Below are 24841 nucleotides of genomic sequence, written 5' to 3'. Positions count from 1 at the left end.
AAAGTGACTACTATTTGATAATGCATTTATTACACGACTTTTCAGTTTTCATTACAAAACAATAAAAACGTGTAGTATTAGTAACCTTTGAGGCGGTTGGGGTAGCCTAGTGTTTAAATCGGTTGCTCGTAAGGCCCCGGTTCGATTCCCAGCATGGGGTACAAAGTGTAAAGCCCATTTCTGGAGTCCCCTCCTTGGTATTGCGTGAATAGTACTAAAACCTGCCTAAAACCTTTCTTACTCATTCATTCAAGGTGACTGCGTATGCCACTCACCATATGTCTCTCATTTTATACGACCCGTGAAGATCCGGGGTAGAACAGGTCTTCAGCAACCCATTCTTGTCATAAAAGGCGACTATGCTTGTCGTAAAAGGCGACTAACGGGATCGGGTGGTCAGGCTCGCTGACTTGGTTGACACATGTCATCGGTTCCCAATTGCGCAGATCGATGCTCATGCTGTTGATAACTGGATTGTCTGGTCCAGACTCGATTATTTACAGACCGCCGCCACATAGCTTGAATATTGTTGAGTGCGGCGTAAAACTAGACTCACTCACTCACTCTGATTTTATACGTTGCCTTCGAATATTATAATGGTTATAATTGTATTTGCTGTTTGTTTCTAGGATTACTGGACAAGTGCAAATGACATAGGAAATGACAGTCCAGATACACCGGTTAGGCTGGAAATAAACGACCCTTTGGTGAGAAGGATTTTATTTTTGTCAGGGTCAAGAGTAGGGCTGGAAAGAGGTATCTTTTGGTGAGGTTTTCCCAACAATAGTAGTAGAACTAGTAGTAGTAGTAGAAGTAGTAGTAGTAGTAGTAGTAGTAGTAGTAGTAGCAGTAGTTGTAGTAGAAGTAGTTGTAGTAGTAGTAGTAACAGTTGTAGTTGTAGTTGTTGTTTTAGGAGTAGAATAACAGCTAGTCTCTGAAATAAACATATTTTGCCGAAAAAAGTGGTTCTAGATTATAATCAGGAGACTAAATGTTCAGAAACTTTAGTGATCTAGACTTGGCACACATTTCCTTGCATGGGATTTTTTTTATATATTTGTTTCAGTGTCTGTTTGACATACTGTAGTTTCTCGTTTGTTTGTTGTTTAACGCCGCACTCAGCAATATTCCAGCTTTATGGCGGCGGTCCATAAATAATCGAGTCTGGAACAGACAATCCAGTGACCAATAGCATGAACATCGATCTACCCAATTGGGATACTATGAAAAGTGTCAACCAAGTCAGCGAGCCTGACGTTGCAGGAACGTACTACAATAACCCTACAGATGGATAACACGTTTTCTTTTCAGAGTGGGTTAAATTACATATACGACTTCTACGATTTCAATCAGGACCACCCCAATGTGCTCAACGCCTTCATAATCACACCCTGCTTTACAGATGATCAAAGGACTAATTTCCAGATAACTTTCCCAGGTACTGTTTCTGCAGTTATGTCTAGAGGGAAAGAGGTACATCACAAGCAAATAAATAATGTCATAAAGAACGAATTGTTTTAACTAAAAATACAGATATATTCCATTTCGTTTGTATATATATTGATATTCAGAATGATATACACGTAAGAGTGTTTTGTAACTTAACAGCTCATTTAGTCAGGATTCGGTTTACAAGATCCCCTGAAATCAGGTCAACCTCTGTACACAGAAAGACATGTTAGACCTCTACGAAAAGCGTCTTTGTCGGGTTTTTTGGGCTTGAAGAAAAGTATCGTTTGAATATTCATTTTACGACAAATATGACGTTTCTAAACAGGATATTGATATAGAATTATGATGTCTTCGCAGGAGACGCAAGTGACTTCCTTACAGATCACAGACTTGAGTTGCAAGAGCAGATTGTTATGCAAATTTCGAAACTGACAACTTTGAGTCCTATTCGGATACAAAGAACCTCAATTTATTGGGATGAAGAAAACACGTACTTCCTGGGAACTCTCTTGGACAAGGCGCCGTCTATTGGTTGGTTTATTGACCCATACTCTATAATATGTAAACGGTGGACATATAGGCGATTTCTAAATCATCTCGTATTGATTGTTCGCCTGGCTGAATTCAAATTGTTAACCCGTGAAGATCCGGGATAGAATTAGTGTTCAACAAACTCCTGCTTGTCTGAGGCGACTAACGGGAACGGGTGGTCATGCTCTCTGTCTTGGTTGACACATGTCATCGTATCCCAATTGCAGAGATGGATGTTCATGCTGTTGATCACTGTATTGTCTATTTACACGACTATTTACAGATCGCCGCCACATAGCTGAAATATTGCCATGTGCGGCGTTACCAACTAACAACATTAAATTGGAGTTACTTCAATTAATGGAGGGGCGGTGGGGTAGTCTAGTGGTTGAAGTGTTGGCTCGTCAGGCCGAAGACACGGGCTCGAATCCCGACATGGGCAAAATGTGTGAAGCCCATTTGTGGTGTCCCCCGCCGTGATGTTGCTGGAATATTGCTAAAAGCGGTGTAAAACAAACACTGTATGAACCCGATGAAATATGGATCTGGTACACGCACCCAACACACACGTATGCTTGTAGCTATTTAAATGTGATACTTTTGAACGCGACTTTAAATCCTTTTACCTTGCTTCATATGAAACGGGGGGCGGTGGGGTAGCCTAATGGTTAAAGCGTTGGCTCGTCACGCCGAAGACCCGGGTTCGTTGACCTGCATGGGCACAATGTGTGAAGCCCATTTCTGGTGTCCCCCGCCGTGATATTGCTGGAATACTGTTAAAAGCGGTGAAAAACTAAACTCATTCAGTCAGTCAGTCATATGAAACGACAAGAAGGTAAACATAGAGAATTTTCTCGGTTTCATTTTCTTTTTTATTGTTCGGTACAACGTTTCAGGGCTTGTTCTGGCCCCATCATCAGGTAGAACTAAAGAGATTCAGTTCTGTACTTTAGTTCTACCTGATGATGGGGCCAGAACAAGCCCTGAAACGTTGTACCGAACAATAAAAAAGAAAATGAAACCCAGAAAATTCTCCATGTTCATCAAATAGCATCTTCTAAAATGCCAATCAAGCATCTAAGACGAGAAGGTAAATGATATTTACAGACTGAAAATGATATGCAGTGACACTGCATTGCCTAGCAATCATTTGGGCCGTCGCGCTTTCTTACAAGTACAAGTTTGATAGGTCTGAAACGATATATCGAACTTGGAGATATGAGAACATAATTTTTTTATTTTGCATGCATTTATATGCTCGTATTTTCTCTTGAAATGATGTAACTTGCATTACGTTTCGATTGGAACTTAGGAACAGGAATCAATAACGGGTGGGGAATGGTGCGTGCGTGCGCGTGCGTTCGTGTGTGTGTGTGTGTTTACAAAATAAAATTTATTTATTTTAACCAGCTTTACCTGGAAAGAAAGGTCAAGTTGAATTTTACGTCAATAAATCAGTCTGCTGTTATTTCTTTTTAAGCTAAATTCCGACGTTGGCCCAACCTCGTTGCCCAGTATAAAGATGATATGACGATCTCAGGCGTGACTAATGCTTTCACGTGTGCAAGTGCGTGCGACCAGGCGACAGGAACCTGCAACAGCTTCGACATTTGCCCGAGTGCGCAGACGTGTGCGCAGAGTCAGCAGTATACCCCTGATGGAACCCATTTGTCAACAAGCGGCACCTGCGACCACTATTCACGTATGTTAGATCGTCTTTTTGTAGGGATAAGTTTCACAAATTAGATAAACAGTAGTGACTGTTATGTATAATGAATTTGTAAGTGTTGCAAAATTGCTGTCTTGCTGAAAGCATGTGACTGACCACTGGCCATGAACATTTGACGGCAGACATATTGAACACCACCGTTCCTACACGTGAGTTACAGGTGATAAGGCGAACGAGAGTTACCTGCCCTAGATCATATATGAATATAATGTTAAGACGCCGCATACGGTAAACTATTGTTATAACCCACATGATTTTACCGAACTGACGGATATAACGAACGGAATATTTCGTCATGGTCAAAATTCGAAATGCATATATCGAACGGATAAAATGAACTAAAACTAGCCCGTTGGTTCGTTATAACTGTTTACGGTCGAGCAAATGGGCTATTACAATTAAATTGATTAGACATAGTAACATGTGATATCCGGATCCCTGGTCTAGCGTGGCAGGAACTGTATCAACCTTCGATACTTTTAATTTGTCATTGATGTCATAAAAACGATACATACATGGTTGCAAAAAATGTTTCAGTGAATATTTACTTTCATGATAATAAAATGATTAAAAAGAAATTCTCCGGCGCAAGACGACGATGATGATCATTGTGGATGCAAGACACAAAAATTCTTTACTCGCACCAATAAGTTATTCTGGTATACGTTCAGTTTCACTTTGACTTCTTTCTTTGGCTTGGTGAGGTTCAGAAAACTACAAAGCAGAAATACAGACTTGCTAAGTAAATTATTCCTAACAGTCAATTATTCCTAACAGTCAAACTACATGACAAGTCTAAGTAAATTACTTCAAATTAACAGTTACAAGATAAATGAATAAAATGTACAATTAACAAAACCTTCAAATAATATTACCTTATTATGCCTTGAAATATATTACAATAGCAAACAATGCTACTCACATTTGTGTTCATGCCAACTACAACAGCTGAATGTCTTTAACATGGTGGCAGTGACAAGCCATGTGCTCTGATGAGGAGCAACACTCACAATAAGGGGAAGTAATCTGTTATGACAATCATGATAATACTTTTTGGAAAACTAATAACAGTTATAGCCAAGCTAGACTTTCTGAACCTAATCTGAACTAAATTTTACACTGAAAATTACTACACTATTTTAGAACTTTGTACTTTGCAACATAAAAATATAACCTTTTGACAACAAATATCTTTAGTGCATGAAATTATAAACTAATTGAAGTGAACATTTTTTCTGCATCAACACACTCGGCCTTTAAACAACATTGTTTAACAAACTTCTCACAATGCAGAAACAATCTGGAATAACATACAGCCCATAACTTTGGCCATAAATTCATACACAATGTCAATTTTCACAAAATTTCATACATCAGCACATCTTACACTCGTCATTGGAAGTAATAGAACTAGTTTGTGTACAGGTCTGCGCAGTGCTGTACTTTGAGTTTTCAGTATCACACTTCTCACATAGCCCTGTTTGTTAGGCTCAACTTTGATCACTCGTCCCATGGGCCAGCATGATCTGTGTGCATTTTCATCCTTGATGAGTACAATGTCATCTATTTCAATGTTGCATTTTGATGTACTCCATTTTTGTCTCTCTTGTAGGGAATACAGGTATTCTTTCCTCCACCTTGTCCAAAATACATTTGCGAGATACTGAATCCTTCTCCATCTCCGACGCATGTAGACATCGTCACGTTGAAAATTACCTTGTTGAGCGATGAAAACATTGGATTTTATCATGAGCAAATGGTTTGGCGTTAGGGGGTTCAGGTCAGTGGCATCACTGGAAACTGTGGTGAGTTGACGGGAGTTGACGATGGCTTCTACTTCGCATAGCAGGGTACGGTATGCTTCGTCATCCAAACGGTCTCCAAACTCATACAGCATGGGAGATAGAATCTTTCGTACAGAACCTTTCATGAGTTCCCATACCCCACCCATGTGACTGGCTGATGGTGGGTTAAACTTCCAGTCGATGTTGGCTTGCAGTAGGTGAGAGTGGATGCTGTTTTGCTCAAGTTCTGCTAGTGCTTTTTTCGATTCTCGGGCAGCTCCAATGGTGCCATTGTCACACCATATTTCTTTGACAGGTCCATGTCGTGCTATAAAGCGACGCAAGGCATGTATGAATGAGTCTGTGTCCAAAGAGTTGGCAGTTTCAATGTGTATGGCTCTACCCGCTAAACATGTTAACAGTGCTCCATAGCGTTTCATCTGTTTCCTTCCTTCTTTGATGGTATGCCGGGCCAAAGAAACCTACACCTGAGTATGTAAATGGTGGTGCTGGATTCACTCTGCTGAATGGTAAGTCAGACATCTTCTGTTCACATGGAGGCATCTCAGTCTTCGACAGGTCACACAATGGGACAGTATGTTTCTCACGGTTGCCTTCTCTCTGATGACCCAATACTTTTCTCGTAGCTTCGAAAGTACATGATTTCGTCCCACATGGCCAAGCTTCTTGTGTATGTCTTGTATGATCAGGCTTGTGACATGATGTTTGCTGGGTAGAAGAATCTGGTGCTTCATTTCATCTGGGATCTGAGACTGGCTGAGTCTGCCACCTACTTTTAGAATTCCATTGTTGATGAATGGATCCAGCTTGTAGACCGAGCTGTGCTTTGATACATGGCCTTGTTCAACTGCTGTAAGTACATGGATTTCCTCTTCGAAACTCTTGGACTGCACAAACTTCATGATGATATTCTCTGCACATTCAAGGTTCTCAACTGTGAAAAGCGGTTTGTTGTTATATACCCCCGATTCAACTTTACCTTTCCATTTCCTGATACGAGCTTGGATGTTGTTGATGAGTTGGAGATATATGACTACGCCCTGCTTAAGACGATACCAACTTGAATAATGTTTAATCAAAGTGTCAAGCCCTTCACATTGCATCTTGGTTGGTGATACACACGTAGTTGCAACTGTTTCCTCTACAACAGATTCTGCAAGTCCGGGTTGCTTCAGATTCCATTCTGATTCAGATCTCCAGAGGAATTGTGGTTCCTTCAAACCAGTCTGATTGTGCCAGTAGTTGTGCTGTGCTAGCTCCTCTGGATGCTACATCCGCTGGGTTCTCATCAGATTCTACATACTTCCAATCTTTTTGCTCAGAGTAGTCCCTTATCATTCTCATACGATTAGCAACAAATACTGGGTATCTCTTCTTCTCACTGTTGAAGTGAACTTGGTTAATTTGAAACCCCCATCTGCGCATGCGGCTCTCACGTCATAGATTAGCTTTATAGCTGTCTTGGCATCTTCTACAGATTTTAAACAGTCATCAACGTAAAAGTTCTTTCTGATTGCATCAGCTACGAGACTGCCAAACCTTTCTTCTGCTCTGTTGGCTGTGGCTTTCAATGCAAATTTGGATATGCTGGGAGAGGAGACTGCTCCGAAGATATGTACACCCATTCTATATTCCTGTAAGTCAGCGTTGAGATCACCGTTGGGCCACCACAAAAATCTTAGGCTGTCATGGTGAGTCACTGGCACCTTCACCTGGTAAAACATGGACTCTATGTTCTGCCATGAATGCTATCCGTTCAGCTCTGAATCTTGTCAAAACACCTATCAAAGAGTTTGTGAGGTCTGGACCTTGCAGAAGCCTGTCGCTCAATGATGTTCCTTCATACTTGGCGCTGCAGTCAAAACCACACGGATCTTTGTTGGCTTTTTGGGTGATAGATTCCATGGTGCGAAGATACCAAATTCTCTGTGATTCAGCTGACAGTTGATTTTCAGGTAGCTTGTACGTAGCGCCCTTTTCAAGGAGATTATCAACAAAACCTACATAATCCTTGTGTAGTACTGTTCATTCTGGAGCATTTTCTTTTCTTTGCCATTTCGCTCTGCTCTCTGCTTGAGTCCTGTTGTTTGCACATAATGTATCGTCTCTGAATGGTAATGGAAGCTCATAGTGACGATTGACATATGTCACCTGTTCCTCTGCTGTCTCCATAAATCTCTTATCTTCTCTTGAATAGCCCTTCTCCCCTGGTACTTTGCCGAGATCCTGCTCACTGAAGTCTCGTTCGAAGATCCTTACGTTAGTACTCGGAGCTAGACATTCCTTCACAGAACTCTTTTCGCAAAAAATGACTCTGTTGCAGACAAGAGTGTTTCTCTCACTATTAAACTTCACATGCAGAGGCCCGTTAATCGTCCAGCCATGCTTATACGACACTGCGAATGGACCATCCCCATCTGATGGAATCATATTTTTAGGCTGTAAGGCTGAAGGACAGTTACTTCCAATTAGGAGACCAACTTCAAGGTCCGGGTAAAATTCAGGTAATTTACTTGCCATATCTTCAAGATCAGAGAATCGCTCGAGAAACTTTGGATCAGGAATCTGGTTATGATTAACTGGTATTTCCTTTACAAATGTCCGAGGAAGATAGACTGGATGATTGTCCTGATTGTCAGTTACAGTGAGGCTAGTTACAGCTGAGGTTTCTACCATATCTACACCATGCATAGTCTGTAGTTTCAGAGTTGTCATAGTTGTTGATGCGCCAAGTTGATCTTTGAGGGTATCTGTGATGACGCAGCCAGTACTCCCATTGTCTAAGAGTGCATAAGTCTTCACCGCTTTACTGTTACCTTGCTGGCGTATGACGACAGGTAGAATCGACTGTAGCACAGTTTCCACCGAGTCAGACTTGGTACTGTTACAAGAAGATGACACTGTTTCTGTTAAATCCTTTTGGATGCCGTTGCCTTCTGTTTGATACTTGGTGTCTGTTAAATGTTGACTGTTATCGTCATGTAGTGCTGTTGGATGACGTTTTCCACACTTCCTACATATTCTCTTTCTTAGACATCCTTTGACAGCGTGGTTGTATCCGTAGCATCCATAAGACATGTGCTTCTCTCTCAAGTAAGTACGTTTCTCGTTCAGTGTCTTTTGCTTGAAGGCTTCACAGTCATCGATGTCATGTGATTTCCAACAGATACTTTCTTCTTGTGATCAGTGTAGTTCTGTCCGACATTTGTTGCAAAAGTGCTAGACCTTGGTTTGCTAGCAATCAGCTTGTCCTTCCTAAATCCTCTGCTAGGAGTTTGTCCACGATTACTTTCACTTTTACTCATCGCTTCTTTACTGAAAATGGGCTCATTCGCTGATTTGGTTGCAAAGTCTATGAACTCCACGAGATCTTTAAATCCAATCATCCTGTTGTTCTGGATCCTACACTTGGTAATGTGATCTCGCCACTTGTTCTGGAGGTATTGAGGCAACTTCTGTACTACAGCCTGCAAGTTGGGTGCATGGTTCAGGACGGTCATATGAGATATATTGTTCATAGCATGTGAATATTTGGTGAGAAAGAATGAGAACTGTTTCAACTTCAGACTATCTTGCAGAAACCTTGTATGGATCCCCGTATTCTCTAGCCAGCAACTCCCGAGCCTTCATGTATCCCTCCACTGGTGCCATGTACAAACATCCAGCTATCAACTCCTTTGGTTCCCCCTCCAGCTGCTGGTCCAGGTAGTACAGCCTGTCTATACTGCTTGTGGTGTGAGGAACTATCCTAGCATCAAATGACATCATGAATGAGCTGTATGCTGTTGGGTCACCCCTAAACTTGTGTACTTCAGTTTGTGGAAGAAACATGGCAGTTGTCATCTGTCTGTGGGTTTGCAGTAACACATCATTCTGGGTAGGCTGCAGTGTTTGCTGAACAGATGAATCCATAGTATTCATAGTCAAAGGTGGGTGAACTTTTGTTGAAGGAGTGAAATAACTTGCATTTGGGTTCAGACCTTGAGGCTTGTATTCTGTCTGAGGTTCTTCATGTTTAACTTCGTGTGTAACAGCACCTACACCCTGACTGGGGACATTGAGGTTAGAATCACCCTGTAGCTCCAAGTCTATAACAGCATCTCTTGCCCTAGTCTTAGCTATTTGTATGTTCAACTGAAGCTCCTTCATTTTACGTGTTTCCTCCAACATGTCTTTTTCTGCAAGAAGTTCAGCCAATTTTGCATTTTCCTTAGCTAGAGCCGATCTCGTGGAACTTGTAGTTTTTCCCGAAGCTTTGGACCCCCTATTTGACAGATTATCACACTTATCTAACAATAGTCTCTCATTTGAAATCCAACCTTCAACTACCTAGACTAGTCAAATTTCTCAGAAATGTGAATGCATGAGGCATTTTTGAGTAAAAGCAAGCAAACAACATTTTCTGGGGTAGTTTTTCGTGCTGAATACGAATCTGTTGTTTGCTAAGCTCAAAAATGCCTAATTAGGTCACAAATTAGGTTCAAAGGTCAATGAGTGCAAAATTCAATTTTTTTAAAAAGTGTTTTATTTATCATTCTCCATCCATACAATGAACTCAGTTTACAATATATTGATTAATAATGTTACCACAGGATTTCAAAATGTTGGATTTCATGGAAATACTGAAGGAAAAATTTCGTATTTTTGCAAATATCTCCCTTATGGAGCGACTTTTAGTATTTGCGTGAAGAGCTACTTTTTACAAGCATTTTTGCTCAAAATGCAAAGCAAGGCTGAATCTTTTCCTTTTGTTGACAGAATTATATTCCAGGCAAACTGTTTAGGTCACAAAAATCGCATATTAAGCGCATAATTACTTCAAAGGTTAATGAGTGTGACAGGATGCGATAGGCATTTTTACATGTATGCTACACGAATGCGTTTATACTGCTTCACATGCATGTCAAATGAAACTGCTTTCATTCATGCAGTGAGTTTGATTAATGATTTTAGCAACATAATTACCCACAGAACAGTTCAGGAAATCACAGGAACAGGTGGGAACCCTATCCGATAATGTGTCAAATACATAGTATGAAGATGAAGGCGAAAGTGGAACATAAATGCATACAATCCATGTTATGTGCTATGACTGAAGGATCGAGGCTGTACTAAAAGACTTTGCTATCACATGTTTGGTTTTAGGAATCTTTGTGCCGGAGGATTTTGTTAGTTGACGCACTGCACTGGTACTTTTTTTATTCAAAAGGTGCAGTGTGTGTGTACCAGGAGAGGTCATCAGTGGCGGTATATACGTAGCACTGGTGTAAGTTTGTTTCTATTCACAGGCCAAGGTTTATCATTTGAACTTTGTATCATATGTCAGGAAACCAGTCAGTCTAAAAATACCCTCTACAACCAGACAGAACTGGGCATCTAATCCATTTTTGAGGCCACCCAGTTCAGGCACAAATTGAAACATTGCAAAGTTCGGTCATCTGTAGACAGGCTTTCGTTCCTCTTTGAAGAGTCTCTTGACGGCAACCCTAATCTAAAATCGCACAAACTCTGTTATTCAGCATACACACATTAAGGAAAAATAAATGTAAGGCTTGCCAAGGATCAGTCCAGTGCTTCACAAGGAAATGAACAGACTGGTGTTTCAGATGAAGGATACCGCTTTTTACGCAGGGGTACTTCAACAGTGAACTTGACGTTGTGTATTTTCTGTCACAGCTCTGAAAGCAAGCAGAAGACGAGCCATGTTTCTACCATAATAATACATTCTAAAGTGTGCACAAATGCAAAATATGCACACAAGGTCTTTGAACGTATTATAGACGTGAATGATTTAATAGCAGCCGAATCATGCTATCACATCTAAGTTAATTTCTGTGGGATGCCAAAAGGGCAGAAACTGACAGCAAATGAGCTGATATGGCCATGGCTTGGTTGTGTCAGGAGTTATGTCACCGTGCAGAGAATGAACACATATTTGAATTGTCTGCTGTGTTCATGAGGTACAAAGAATTAGCCAATGAGTCAGACTCTATCATCCCATCATCATATTTCAGTAGACAGGGGACTTCAAGGGACCTTTATAAAAGTGCATTGGGGTCACTTATGAATTTGTTGTTCATGTCACTGGAGCACGTTGCTCTGAGACTCTGCAGTGATATGTCAGATCCGGGATTCAAATGTTGTGACGTGAGTGAAGAAGTAGAGTTGGCCAGTGTACCTCCTTCTGAAGAACGTGAAATAGGCGTGTATCTGATGTTGAACGGATTAAGAATACAGGTGTTCGTAGTATGGGGCAAGACATGGTCTACAGCGTTTGCGGGGACAAGGAAGCACCACCTAAACATGTTGGTATTGTTATGACCCTTCACCAATCAACATGCACAGTCAAGAAGTTGAGCTGTACCATAGAGAATGCTTGGCACATCATCAGTTATACCCGGGTTCTCCAAGCACTAGATCCACAAACTGGGGGAGTGTTTTCAAGGAACTTGGTCTTTGGGAGCTTTTTTTTTCTTTTTTCTTGGGGGCAGGACACACTTTTTGTGAAAACATCAAACAAGATGGACTTGGTACCTTGGTGCGAAGTGCCCTGTACTTCTAACCCTTGTGTTCTTAACCCGTTCAACATCAGATGCGCCTATTTCACCTTCTTCAAACTCATTATAAACATGACTTTGGCCACCAAGTAAGATGTTCAGAAGCATGTACGCTGGCCTACTCTGCTTCTTGACTCACGTACAACATGTGACATGATATTTACAGAAATTTACTTAGACAGTCAATATGATAGCATGCTTCGGCTGCTATTAAATCATTCACGTCTACAATACGTACAAAGGCCTTGTGTACATATTTTGCATTTGTGTCCAGCAGTGCATCAACTAACAAAATCCTCCGGCACAAAGATTCCTAAAACCAAATATGTGATAGCAAAGTCTTTTAGTACACCCTCGATCCTTCAGTCATAGCACATGGCTTGTATGCATTTATGTTCCACTTTCGCCTTCATCTTCATACTCAGTATTTGACACATTATAATAATAATAGTAATAATAGGGCATTTCTAATGTGCATATATCCATACTGAAGTATGCTCAGAGTTCAGCAAAGTTGGAAAGACATCAGGAAAAGTTGAGTTTTCAGTTTTGATCGGAAGCTAGAGAAGTCACTGGTGTTCTGGAGAGAGAGGGGAAGATCATTCCAGGCTGTTGAAGCTGCGTAGGCGAATGATCTGCTGCCGTAGCGAACACTGTTTGCTCTAGGAACAAGCAGAAGGTTTTTATCCTGAGAACGAAGGGATCTAGCTGGATCTAGCTGACATAAGAAGATTGGAGAGATAAGCAGGAACGCATCCAGACAGGAAGCGGTAGGAGAGGCAGAGGAGTTTAAAGCGGATCCGGTTCTCGATTGGAAGCCAATGAAGAGATTGAAGAATGGGAGAGATGTGGTCAAACTTCTTCGATCTAGTCGCGACATTTGCCGCAGCATTTTGGATTCGTTGAAGTCTCTGGATTTGTGATTTGTTTGCACCGGCTAGGAGAGAGTTACAACAGTCCAGGCAGGCCATTACATGGCATAAGGTGAGAGTTTTTGCCGAATCTATAGTCAGGTATTGCCTAATGGAACTGATATTGCGTAGAGCTGCAAAACAGATCCTAGAGAGATGTGGTATGTGATCATCCAAAGAGAGGTCGGAGTCAAGGATGACACCAAGATCTCTTACTTTCTGTGAATACTTTCTCCATCAAAATCAAGAGCATTCAATGAGCACTGGGAGCAACGTTTTGCAGGACCCAGTAGAATGCACTCTGTCTTTGAACTGTTCAATTTCAGCATGTAGTCAAACATCCAGCTCTTGGTTTCCTCACAGCACTGTTGTAGGTCATTCAAGGCGGGTGTTGCTTGATCCATAGTGAGTAGGAAGACTTTGTACATTTTAGGAATCATCAGAAAAGTGATGGCGATCAACATGGTGGGCTTCCATGATTTTCCCAAGATCTTTGATGTAAAGACTGAACAAGACCGGACCTAAGACCGATCCTTGTGGGACACCACAAAATAGATGAGCTGGATTAGAGTAATGATCCTCTATCAGTACTTGCTGGTGACGGGACGACAGATAAGACTTGAACCAGCATAGAGGGGTGTGCCATCAATGCCATTATCAGATAGGGTTCCCACCTGTTCCTGTGATTTCCTGAACTGTTCTGTGGGTAATTATGTTGCTAAAATCATTAATCAAACTCACTGCATGAATGAAAGCAGTTTCATTTGACATGCATGTGAAGCAGTATAAAAGCATTCGTGTGGCATACATGTAAAAATGCCTATCGCATCCTGTCACACTCATTAACCTTTGAAGTAATTATGCGCTTAATATGCGATTTTTGTGACCTAAACAGTTTGCCTGGAATATAATTCTGTCAACAAAAGGAAAAGATTCAGCCTTGCTTTGCATTTTGAGCAAAAATGCTTGTAAGAAGTAGCTCTTCACGCAAAAACTAAAAGTCGCTCCATAAGGGAGATATTTGCAAAAAATACGAAATTTTTCCTTCAGCATTTCCATGAAATCCAACATTTTGAAATCCTGTGGTAACATTATTAATCAATATATTGTAAACTGAGTTCATTGTATGGATGGAGAATGATAAATAAAACACTTTTTTAAAAATTTGAATTTTGCACTCATTGACCTTTGAACCTAATTTGTGACCTAATTAGGCATTTTTGAGCTTAGCAAACAACAGATTCGTATTCAGCACGAAAAACTACCCCAGAAAATGTTGTTTGCTTGCTTTTACTCAAAAATGCCTCATGCATCCTTAAAATCCACATTTCTGAGAAATTTGACTAGTCTATCTACTGACATTATTTGGCATTAAAGTTCTGATGGTCAACGTTCTTCAGCTCCAACATCATATGGCAATGGTAGAAAAAAATTCTGAACTGATGTGGATGCAAGACACAAAAATTCTTTACTCGCACCAATAATTTATTCTGGTATACGTTCAGTTTCACTTTGACTTCTTTCTTTGGCTTGGTGAGGTTCAGAAAACTACAAAGCAGAAATACAGACTTGCTAAGTAAATTATTCCTAACAGTCAGTTATTCCTAACAGTCAAACTACGTGACAAATCTAAGTAAATTACTTCAAATTAACTGTTACAAGATAAATGAATAAAATGTACAATTAACAAAACCTTCAAATAATATTACCTTATTATGCATTTGTGTTCATGCCAACTACAACAGCTAAATGTCTCCAACATGGAGGCAGTGACAAGCCATGTGCTCTGATGAGGGGCAACACTCACAATAAGGGGAAGTAATCTGTTATGACAATCATGATAATACTTTTTGGAAAACTAATAACAGTTATAGCCAAGCTAGACTTTCTGAACCTAATCTGAACTAAATTTTACAATGAAAATTACTACACTGTTTTAGAACTTTGTACTTTACAACATAAAAATATAACCTTTTGACAACAAATATCTTTAGTGCATGAAATTATAAACTAATTGAAGTGAACATTTTTTCTGCATCAATTTACACCTGGGAAGACAGGGCATATTTCCAACAAAACGGCCAGGCTAAGTATGTTTCATTTACCTCACCCATTAACGATTGCAACAACCCTTATGTCGTTTCGTGAAATGTCTGGCTGTAACCTGCTCTCTATTTTCCTCAAATCAAACCACAACCATCAGGCCTAGGTTCCTGTTCTAGCCAGAATGTGGGACCAGTGAGCCTTCAGCTCACACCGTATAAGTGGAATTATCACGAGTTATTGATGAGCGATTCGTGAATTTCCGGGAAAAGCCGATTAGTGACTCGTGCCTTTCCCAAGGACATTTTGTCCCGACTGGATACCGTCTTAGCCCAAACTGGCTTTCAGCTGCCAGGCATAAGATTCACGTATATTTCCACAATCTATCAGAAATATTGCAAATGATATTTAAAAACGGACTTATTTTGATAACAATATCATTGAATACAATTCACAGTATCGTAAGTATATTTTTAGATACAAGAAATATGTAAGTATATTTCAACGATGGTAGGGACGAGTCTTTTATAGGTTCCATAAACGGGCAAGTGGTGTTTTTGATTCTTGTTTAACGCCATATGCCGTAACGCCGTTTAACGCCGAACATTACAGGCGGTCTGTTAATAATCGAATCTGGACCAGACAATCCAGTGACAAACAGCATGAGCATCGAGGCGAATGGTGAAGAATGATCATTTGCAGTGTGTGTCACAGACATGTCTGTTCTAAATAAAATGCGTCAATGGCAGCCAATGTCAGGGCTCTCCTCAAGTCAGTGAAGGAATAAGACTCTCTTGACTTGAATTCGTCACAAACGGCTTCATTTTATTGTTAAAAAAACGCATGACACCACTACGTCTAAAATTAGCATTCACATATAAAGCCGAAAGAAACTGGCAATGCGTGGAGTCTGGTGAAATAGATTCCAATAGCACTAGATCAGACGATGAAGTGTGTAAAATGACGCTGCGCATGTGCAGCAAGTGGTAAGCCTGGTCCAGAAGTCGCCTCTGTACATACCGCAATGATTCTGTTGCAGTTTAACCTCCACTCACTCCCTTTTTTTTATTCAAGGTGTGCTGTCCGGACCAGTAGACCACGAAATTGGACTTAAAGATGCCTACATTTCATTGAAAAACTATGTCTTAACGAACGGATTTAAAGTAACACTTTCACAATCGGTATGTATATACATATTTGAAGACACTTTTCTTTCCTTAAATACTTCTTTCTTGAATAACTTCAACGCAACAACTCGTTTGCCGTTGCAAACGTTAATGTTGAAACTGTGAAAGTCAAGCAGAAATATTATTGCCTCTTCATAAGGCCGGAGCTCGAATCGAATTGTACAACATTGGAATAAGAATACTGGTGTCCAAGATATTTTTATGGATTAAACATCTTTGTAATTTCTGTTCGTTTTGAGATATATATATACTGATGATTTTGTCCACTGGAATATATATGTGTATCTTACCTATGTTTTCATGACCTGTCCTAACCAAGCCATGCAGACCGCCTCCGTGGTGTAGTGGTGAGAGCGTCCGTCCGGAGAACGGAAGGTCGCGGGTTCGATCCCCGACCGAGTCATACCAAAAAGACGTTAAAATATGGAACTTGTTGGTCACTGCCTGACGCTCGGCATTACTGGGTACAACAAGGACTGGTCGGCTTGGAGTCAGTATAATGTGTCTGAGTGGGGCATTCATGCTTCACTGCGGCATGGCATCTCAGTGAGCTAGCACTATAAAAGCAGCTTAAGTCTGGGCTAGTACACGCAGCCGCACATACACATACACACGCATGCACGTCGTCATATGAGCGAAATATTCTCAAGTACGACGTTAAACCCAATTTCACCTAATCTCAACTCACCAAGCCATGCTGATGGATTTGAACTTCCGTACTAACATTCATGTTCACCTTACAACACTTTAACCCCCACTGGTTTCGAAAGACTGACCCCTCCACTAGTCTCGCCTCTGATGGTTACAAAACGTCCACTGTGCTTGTACATACACGTTTTTTTATACAAAATACTAATCACGATGTTTGTGTTCCAGAAAAAAAACTTTTACCGCTTCTACAATAACGACTGAAGTTCTTAGAAATCCAACCTTAGGGTCATCGAACAAAGGTGACTGGCTCCTGAATTATAAAATAAAACTTCAATGTGTTTTAGAATGAATGTTATTATCCAATAAAACGATGTGTTCTAGGGTGAATGTTATTTTAAGGGTTATATATACTCGGCGTCATTAATGAAGGGTCAAGGTATTGGTAACACTATTTATTACCTACGAGGGCGAAAATATCGGGGTTCATATTTTTCATACAATGCCCTAGGGCAAAATATCACTTTGTCAGGGTGACGTGACGTCATGGACAATGCTATGACGTCACGTTTCTTCTGGGACGTTGCGTTCTACATGCGGTGACGGCGGGTAGCCAGCCTATGTTTGAAAGTAGATTTGGGTTTATTTACCTCTATTTGACGACTTCAGTAATAAACAGAATCTAATATTCGTGCCCATATCATACCATGTTTACAACACTCGTGCCTAAATATCGATATATCCGCCGCTCTCACTCGGTAACTACCAACATTTGGGCACTCGTATCGTAAACATAGCATGACATGGGCACTCATATAATATCCTCTATTTCTTAAAGGTGTAAAATCTTCGTTTTTGTTTGAAAAATATACTAGAGAATGTTTTCCAAACTTTATTAACAATATGGAAAAACACATCAGGTCGTTGAAGTGTCATTATTACGTTCTTTAAAGTCCGACACATTCTGTTGCAAATGGCACATTTTTCATTCAGATTGTCAGTATGGAAATCCACCTGTCACTTAATGTCAATGATTTGTACGTACAAGTCGCTCTATACATGGAAGGTGGAGGACAATACACATGCGTTGATGCTTTTTCACCGTCGTTTACTGTTCAGGTACCGGTTTGAAATCGCAGCTTAACATGATACATTTTTTACACTTGCTGAAAGGGGTAAGGCTATAAGCCTTTTGAAATCAGGTCAAACTCAGCGGCAGGTTGATGTCCGCTTTAATGTGACTCAGAGTGCTATAATTGTGGTAGAGATTTCAGGCCAATTGGTCCGTGGAATATGCACGTCGACCAGTCTATACAACTGATGTTTGCTGGTGCTGTTTGAACATTTTGTCTGTATGTCACGATGTGTCACGATTGTCAAAACATTAAACATTATGATGACACTCTTAGTTGTATTATTTCTGAGAAATGTTCCTTTACATGTGCTATATATCATATGACCCTTCATTATGACGCCTAGTACATATAGTAGGTTTGATAGCAAACACATAGTACACATATTTACGTTATGAAAGTAATAAGTGAGTTGGTGAGTTAAGTTTTACGCTGCTTTTAGTAATATTCCAGGAATATCACGACGGGGGACAGCAGAAATGGGCTTTACTCATTGTACTAATGCGGGGAATCGAACCCGGACCTTCGATTCCCCACATGGGTACAGTGAGTAGTTCGTTATATCACAGTGTCAGGTGACATTTGTTCGTATTGCTAGTAATTAATTACATCTCTGGGGCGTTGTGGGCGAGCAGGCTAAGGCGCCAGGCTAGTAATCCAGTGAGGTTGGAGGTGCCGGGATCGAGCCCATCTGTGACCGGGTGACCTTGAAGTCAACCTTGTGTGCAGACTCTTTCAGTGTTGTCACAATCCCATGTGCAGTACACTACCATGTGCACTTGAAAGAACCCACGAATCCGTTTGTATATGACCAGATGGTGGCCACACCTAGTTGCGGGTACAGCAACGTGCAGTGAACTTGTACAATGTATTGCAACTAGGTGTCCCAGTCGATCCAGCTGTGAACGGGTATCTCGTAAGGTCTACTCCCATTTATGAGAACTCCCAGTTGTGAGACTCCCAGTTGTGAGACAGTGGAGTAAGAAATTAGCAAAGAAAATACACCTTACTCCCCTATCTTATAGAATGGATTAACCCCAGCTAATTATGGATTAGCTATTTAACTGAATCTTGTGGAGGTAACTTAATGAAACTCTAAAAGATACAGTAATTAACCTACTCAGATAAATGGCTTTAAAATATAAACACTTTGTGTAGGTAACTTCGGGATCATTTCTCGTAAGGATGGGAAAGCCACACTAACTCGGTGCGACTAGTGGCTGCAAGAGTTGTATGATCCCCCAGGGAGTTGAGATTGATAATACGAAGTGCCGTTGAGACATCCAATGATCGAGGGAAAAACAAAGCGCCCGTGAGCAGCCTAGCTGGAACTCGGCGCTATATACATAGATTATTATGATCATATTAGTTATTTCTGTCATTGCTTTATCATGTCAGTTTGCTGTATCAATAGCTCAGTAGTTCATTATATCACTATGAAAAGCAACATCACCGAAGAGTATTTGCAATTCTCACTAACAACATCATTGTCTCAAAAAGCTACCAGCCCCAGTACAACTCAAGCAATAACAGAAGGGCCAGCGAAAGTAACTGCACACACAGAATCTCACTCATCATCAGCGACACCGACAACCACGACTGGATCGACAACAGCTACATCCACATCAACTACTATCAAGGTGCAGAAACCTACTCCTTGTGCTTGTGTCTGCAACAGTCCCACGACGTCAGCTGCATCCACATCAGCTACTGTCAAGGCGGAGGAAACTACTCCATGTGCTTGTGAAGGCAAGCGCTCTACGTTGTTGGCTGCATCACCCTCCTCCACAAAAACGTTTACAGGTGAGTCAGTTCTTCTCTGGAACACCTGAATGTTGATTATGTTACAATATAATAAAAAATACCCTAATGCGAAACATCACTACTGCTGACACTACAGCTTACTCTCATGTCTTCATTAAAAAAAGCAAGCAAATTTAATGTACAATAAATCTTATTGCCTATATTAGTGTAATCAACACCGACAATATTAAAACAATATTATATAATTATAGACTGGTGATGAGGTCAATACCTGGTGTTATGGACCCGCGAAAAGCAGTATTGACCGAGGACGAAGCTTTTGGCGGGTCCATAAAAACTGGTATTGACCGAATTCAACCAGTCTATAATTGTTTTATTTTTTAATTACCGAAAAAAGCTTCTAAAATCCAAAACGTGTCCACTTAGTCTAGAAAAGTAATTTTATTTTCACTACAAATCAATAACGTTATGTCAACAATACTGTGACATGTAAACAAAAGAATGACGTCATAGCTTGACGTGATTGTCGTCATAGCTTGACGTCATAGTAACTCAGGTCAATATGACTTTTGGTCGGACCTTGGTTGGAGTCAATATGCTTTTCTGTCGACGGTCACGTGACCGCCACTAGACCAATCAGGTAGCCAGAAAAATATGCTTGCATAATAATTATAAATATGTATAATATCGGTTTCCATTCGTTGCTTGTTTCTTCATCAACGCGTTGCTTTGGACTGCTATACTCCCTTTCCCCACTAAATTGTACCACAATATCGCAACGGAAAACGAGCTCAGTTATCTCCCCTACAGAGTTCCTGTACACTGTTGGAGCACCGTGCAACAATATTCAGGGTCTCCTTATAATTTCTAAATGTAATTACAAAACTTTGCAAGATCTATAATTGAATAACTAGTACATAATGGTTATTTGTAAGACACATACACCAGGACGAATTGTCACAGACAACGGTAGACACAATTTGAAATGCACGTTTCTCCATAGATGTTTTCCATGACACATTCGTTGAATAATTCGGTATTGATCAGCTGGCATGATGATAAGATAACATCATTACATATTTGCACGAAATTAACACAACATTATAGAAAGGTGTGATAAATAATATTACATTGCTTTGAACGTTCAAATATCGCTGATGAGTATGATGATCATGATTCATTGCACTGAAGTATCATATTGCAGGATTATATGTTTACCTTATGACAGTTAATATTATACAATTATAGACTCTTGTAGAGGTCGATATCGGTTTTTATTGACCTGAGTAAAACAATATCGACTGAGCTTGCGAGGTCGATATTGTTTTTCTCAGGTCAATAAAAACCGACATCGACCTCTACAAGAGTCTATAATTGTTTTATTATATAATGAAAGAGAAACGGGTTTTAACATAAACGTTTAATGCACACACTGTGCCATCTATCTGAGTGATCTGATTGGCTGAAAAGCGGAGGAATCCCCTTCTTACGAGATTCCTTGTCTATTTTTTGTAACCCAAGTCAATATCGTAATTTATCAGAAAACTTAAGTCAATATCGTGTTATGTAGTCAATCATGTGACGGTATTTTAACCAATCGTGGTACAGGAAAAATAGTACCTATATAATAAACAGTGTAATATATCTCATCAAAATGCATCTATTTTAGGAGGACACAAAACATCACCGTCGTCGTCGGCGACGCAGTGTGGGGAAACGTCACCGTCAAAATCTTCCCCAGCAACAGGTATCTTGTAATCGCAATATCTGAAATGAATAAGTACCTAGCCAATTATTTGGGCTCTTTCTCGGGCAATAAGTGATAGATTTCTGACAGTGGGGTGCATTTGAACAGTATGAAGCAATTTTCGATGACATGGAATAACGATAGAGCTGAAAGAGAGGGGTGTCGTTGGGCAAGATGAAGCATTGATAGATCTCAGGGAAGGTAACGTTGTTAGGCGAGATGAAGCAGCGACATAGTTCAGGGAAGGTTACGTCGTTCAGTGAAATGAAGCAGTGATAGAGAACAGGGAAGGTAAAACGTAGTTAGGCAAGATGAAGCAGTGATAGATTTCAGGGAAGGTAACGTTGTTAGGGTAGATGAAGCAGTGATAGATCTCAGGGAAGGTAACATCGTTATGGTAGATGAAGCAGTGATAGGGTCCAGGGAAAGTAGCCACCGTTATGGAGATCTGCACCCTGGGTGATGGATGAGCAAGCACTTGTAGTTTTGGAGATCTGCTCACAGGGTTCCATTGACAGAGCCCTTTGCGTTGTTCAGCGTCGATAGTTTGGTGGCAGTTACGTCATGGTATGGGACACAATCACATCTCATGGTCAGACAGATCTTGCCATGTGCCAATGTAATCTGACAGGTCTGCGATACAGGGATGAGATCACCGAGCCTCATGTGCAGCCGTTCATTCAAGGACAGAGACGTATCTTCTCGCTTTAGCAAGATAATGCCCGTCCACATGTCGCTCGTCTTGTGACAGATTTCCTGAAACAGCAGGACATTCCGGTACTCCCCTGGCCAGCTATTTCTCCGATTACGTCAGCCCAGAATCAGCCGTGGACATTAGCTGAATTGGGACAAGCGTTCAACTTGGTTCAGAAACAGAACAACATTCCCAAAGCTTACTTCAATCGCTTAGTGTCGTCTATGCATCGTATCTGTCAAACCTGCAATGGTGGACACGCACGTCAATGGTGGAGACACACGACAATGGTAGACACACACATCAATGGTGGACACGCACGTCAATGGTGGACACACACGACATTGGTGGACACGCACGTCATTGGTGGACACACACGTCAATGGTAGACACGCACGTCAATGGTGGACACACACGTCAATGGTAGACACGCACGTCAATGGTGGACACGCACGTCAATGGTAGACACGCACGTCAATGGTGGACACACACGACAATGGTAGACACGCACGTCAATGGTGGACACGCACGTCAATGGTAGACGCGCACGTCAATGGTGGACACGCACGTCATTGGTGGACTCGCACGTCAATGGTGGACACACGTCAATGGTGGACACGCACGTCAATTGTGGACATACACGACATTGGTGGACACGCACGTCATTTGTGGACACACGACAATGGTAGACACGCACGTCAATGGTGGACACACACGTCAATGGTAGACACGCACGTCAATGGTGGACACGCACGTCAATGGTGGACACACGACAATGGTAGACACACACGTCATTGGTGGACACGCACGTCAATGGTGGACACGCACGTCAATGGTGGACACGCACGTCAATGGTGGACACACACGTCAATGGTAGACACGCACGTCAATGGTGGACACACACGTCAATGGTGGACACGGACGTCATTGGTGGACACGCACGTCAATGGTAGACACGCACGTCATTGGTGGACACGCAAGTCAATGGTGGACACGTACGTAAATGGTGGACACGCACGTCAATGGTGGACACACACGTCAATGGTAGACACGCACGTCAATGGTGGACAAACGACAATGGTGGACACGCACGTCAATGGTGGACACACGACAATGGTAGACACGCACGTCATTGGTGGACACGCACGTCAATGGTAGACACGCACGTCAATGGTGGAAACGCATGTCAATGGTGGACACACACGTCAATGGTAGACACGCACGTCAATGGTGGACACGCACGTCAATGGTAGACACACACGACATTGGTGGACACGCACGTCATTGGTGGACACACGTCAATGGTAGACACACACGTCAATGGTAGACACGCACGTCATTGGTGGACACGCACGTCAATGGTAGACACGTACGTCAATGGTGGACACACACGTCAATGGTGGGCACACACGATGCTGAATTTGAAAATGAGATTTGACACCACATCTCTTCAAAGGCGTGTCACGGTGCCTGGAGTCTAATCATACAGCATATGATATTATCCTGTCAACGGTTAAGCAGGAAAACACTTGAAATCATGATATTATCTTTTTACATTAACAAAATGCCATAACATAAAACAATTCACAGTTACTTTATTCCAGTAGTGTATACTTGTCCACTCTGTTATTGCACCCCACAATAGAAAATAATTATCGTGTTTTTTTCCACTTTCCAAGGTACACTTGTTGGAGTAGCAATCGCAATGTTGGTTCTGGGCGGCATCCTCGGTGGCGTCATAGTTTTCTTCATTCAACGACGTCGCGGGGGTGATATAAAGTACGACAAATATATAACCAACCCAGCGTACACTCATTAAACTGCGTTAGAGTAACATTTTGATGTTTCTTATATATACCAACGTTCGATCACAACAGTGATGAAAGTAAACAAGGAAATGTTAACGCTCATGTTGGAGGCTTACAATGAAACACTGGGATTTTGATTAATTGAATTTAGTTTTAGGCCACGTTTAGCAATATTGCAGTAATATCACGACGGGGTCACCAGAAATGGGCTTCATGCATTGTACCCAAGTGGGGTATCGAATCCGAGTCTTCGGCGTACCGAGCGAAAGCTTTAACCCACTGCCCCAACGATGAAACACACTTAAAACCTCTGTTCGATCGTGAAGTATACGATACCAGCTGTGGTTGCTTTGATCAAGTGATCAAGGGTTGATCCTGCTGTTGGAAACGAGATTGTATTGAGTTTTGACGAACAATGATGTATGCCAAGCTGGGTTCCTTCCTGCAGCAAACCCACGGCGGACAGATGCTGATTGTGTGCTTAGTTTCATTGTCTACCACAAGCTTGTGTATCAAAAGCCATGTTGCACTTGTTCCTGGTCGAAGATCCGGGTTAGAATTGATCTTCAGTAACCCATACTTGTCGTAAGAGGCGACTAACGGGATCGTGTGGTCAGGCTTGCTGACATGGTTGACACGTTTGCGTAGATAGATGCTCAGTGTGTTGATCACTGGATTGTCTGGTCCAGATTCGATTATTTACAGACGGCCGCCGCTGGAATATTGCTGAGTGCGGCATAAAACTAAACTCACTCCTCCTGGTCGACTTCTCGTCAAATATGGCAGTAGTGAAACTGTGCGTGCGTGCGTGTATGTGTGTGCATGCGCGCAC

At 41.3% G+C, this 24841-nt stretch overlaps 1 protein-coding gene across 2 annotated transcripts in view; it reads left to right on the top strand.

Moving 5' to 3' along the window:
* LOC124283221 overlaps positions 1–24037 on the top strand; it is a 31572-nt gene extending 7535 nt beyond the window's left edge. For both annotated transcript variants that reach the window (XM_046719254.1, XM_046719260.1), the window contains 9 exons: positions 630–707; positions 1312–1438; positions 1810–1983; positions 3464–3685; positions 16103–16209; positions 17092–17165; positions 19497–19799; positions 21430–21507; positions 23881–24037. In XM_046719254.1, coding sequence (XP_046575210.1) covers positions 630–707; positions 1312–1438; positions 1810–1983; positions 3464–3685; positions 16103–16209; positions 17092–17127 — 744 coding nt within the window. In that variant the 3' untranslated portion in view covers positions 17128–17165; positions 19497–19799; positions 21430–21507; positions 23881–24037. The remainder of the gene's footprint in view (positions 1–629; positions 708–1311; positions 1439–1809; positions 1984–3463; positions 3686–16102; positions 16210–17091; positions 17166–19496; positions 19800–21429; positions 21508–23880) is intronic.
* The last annotated feature ends 804 nt before the right edge of the window (positions 24038–24841 follow it).

The sequence above is a fragment of the Haliotis rubra genome, unplaced genomic scaffold (assembly GCF_003918875.1).
Source record: "Haliotis rubra isolate DU_JTF1 unplaced genomic scaffold, ASM391887v1 Scf1090, whole genome shotgun sequence".
Classification (NCBI taxonomy): Eukaryota; Metazoa; Mollusca; class Gastropoda; order Lepetellida; family Haliotidae; genus Haliotis; species Haliotis rubra.
This window is presented reverse-complemented; position numbering and strand designations above follow the sequence as displayed.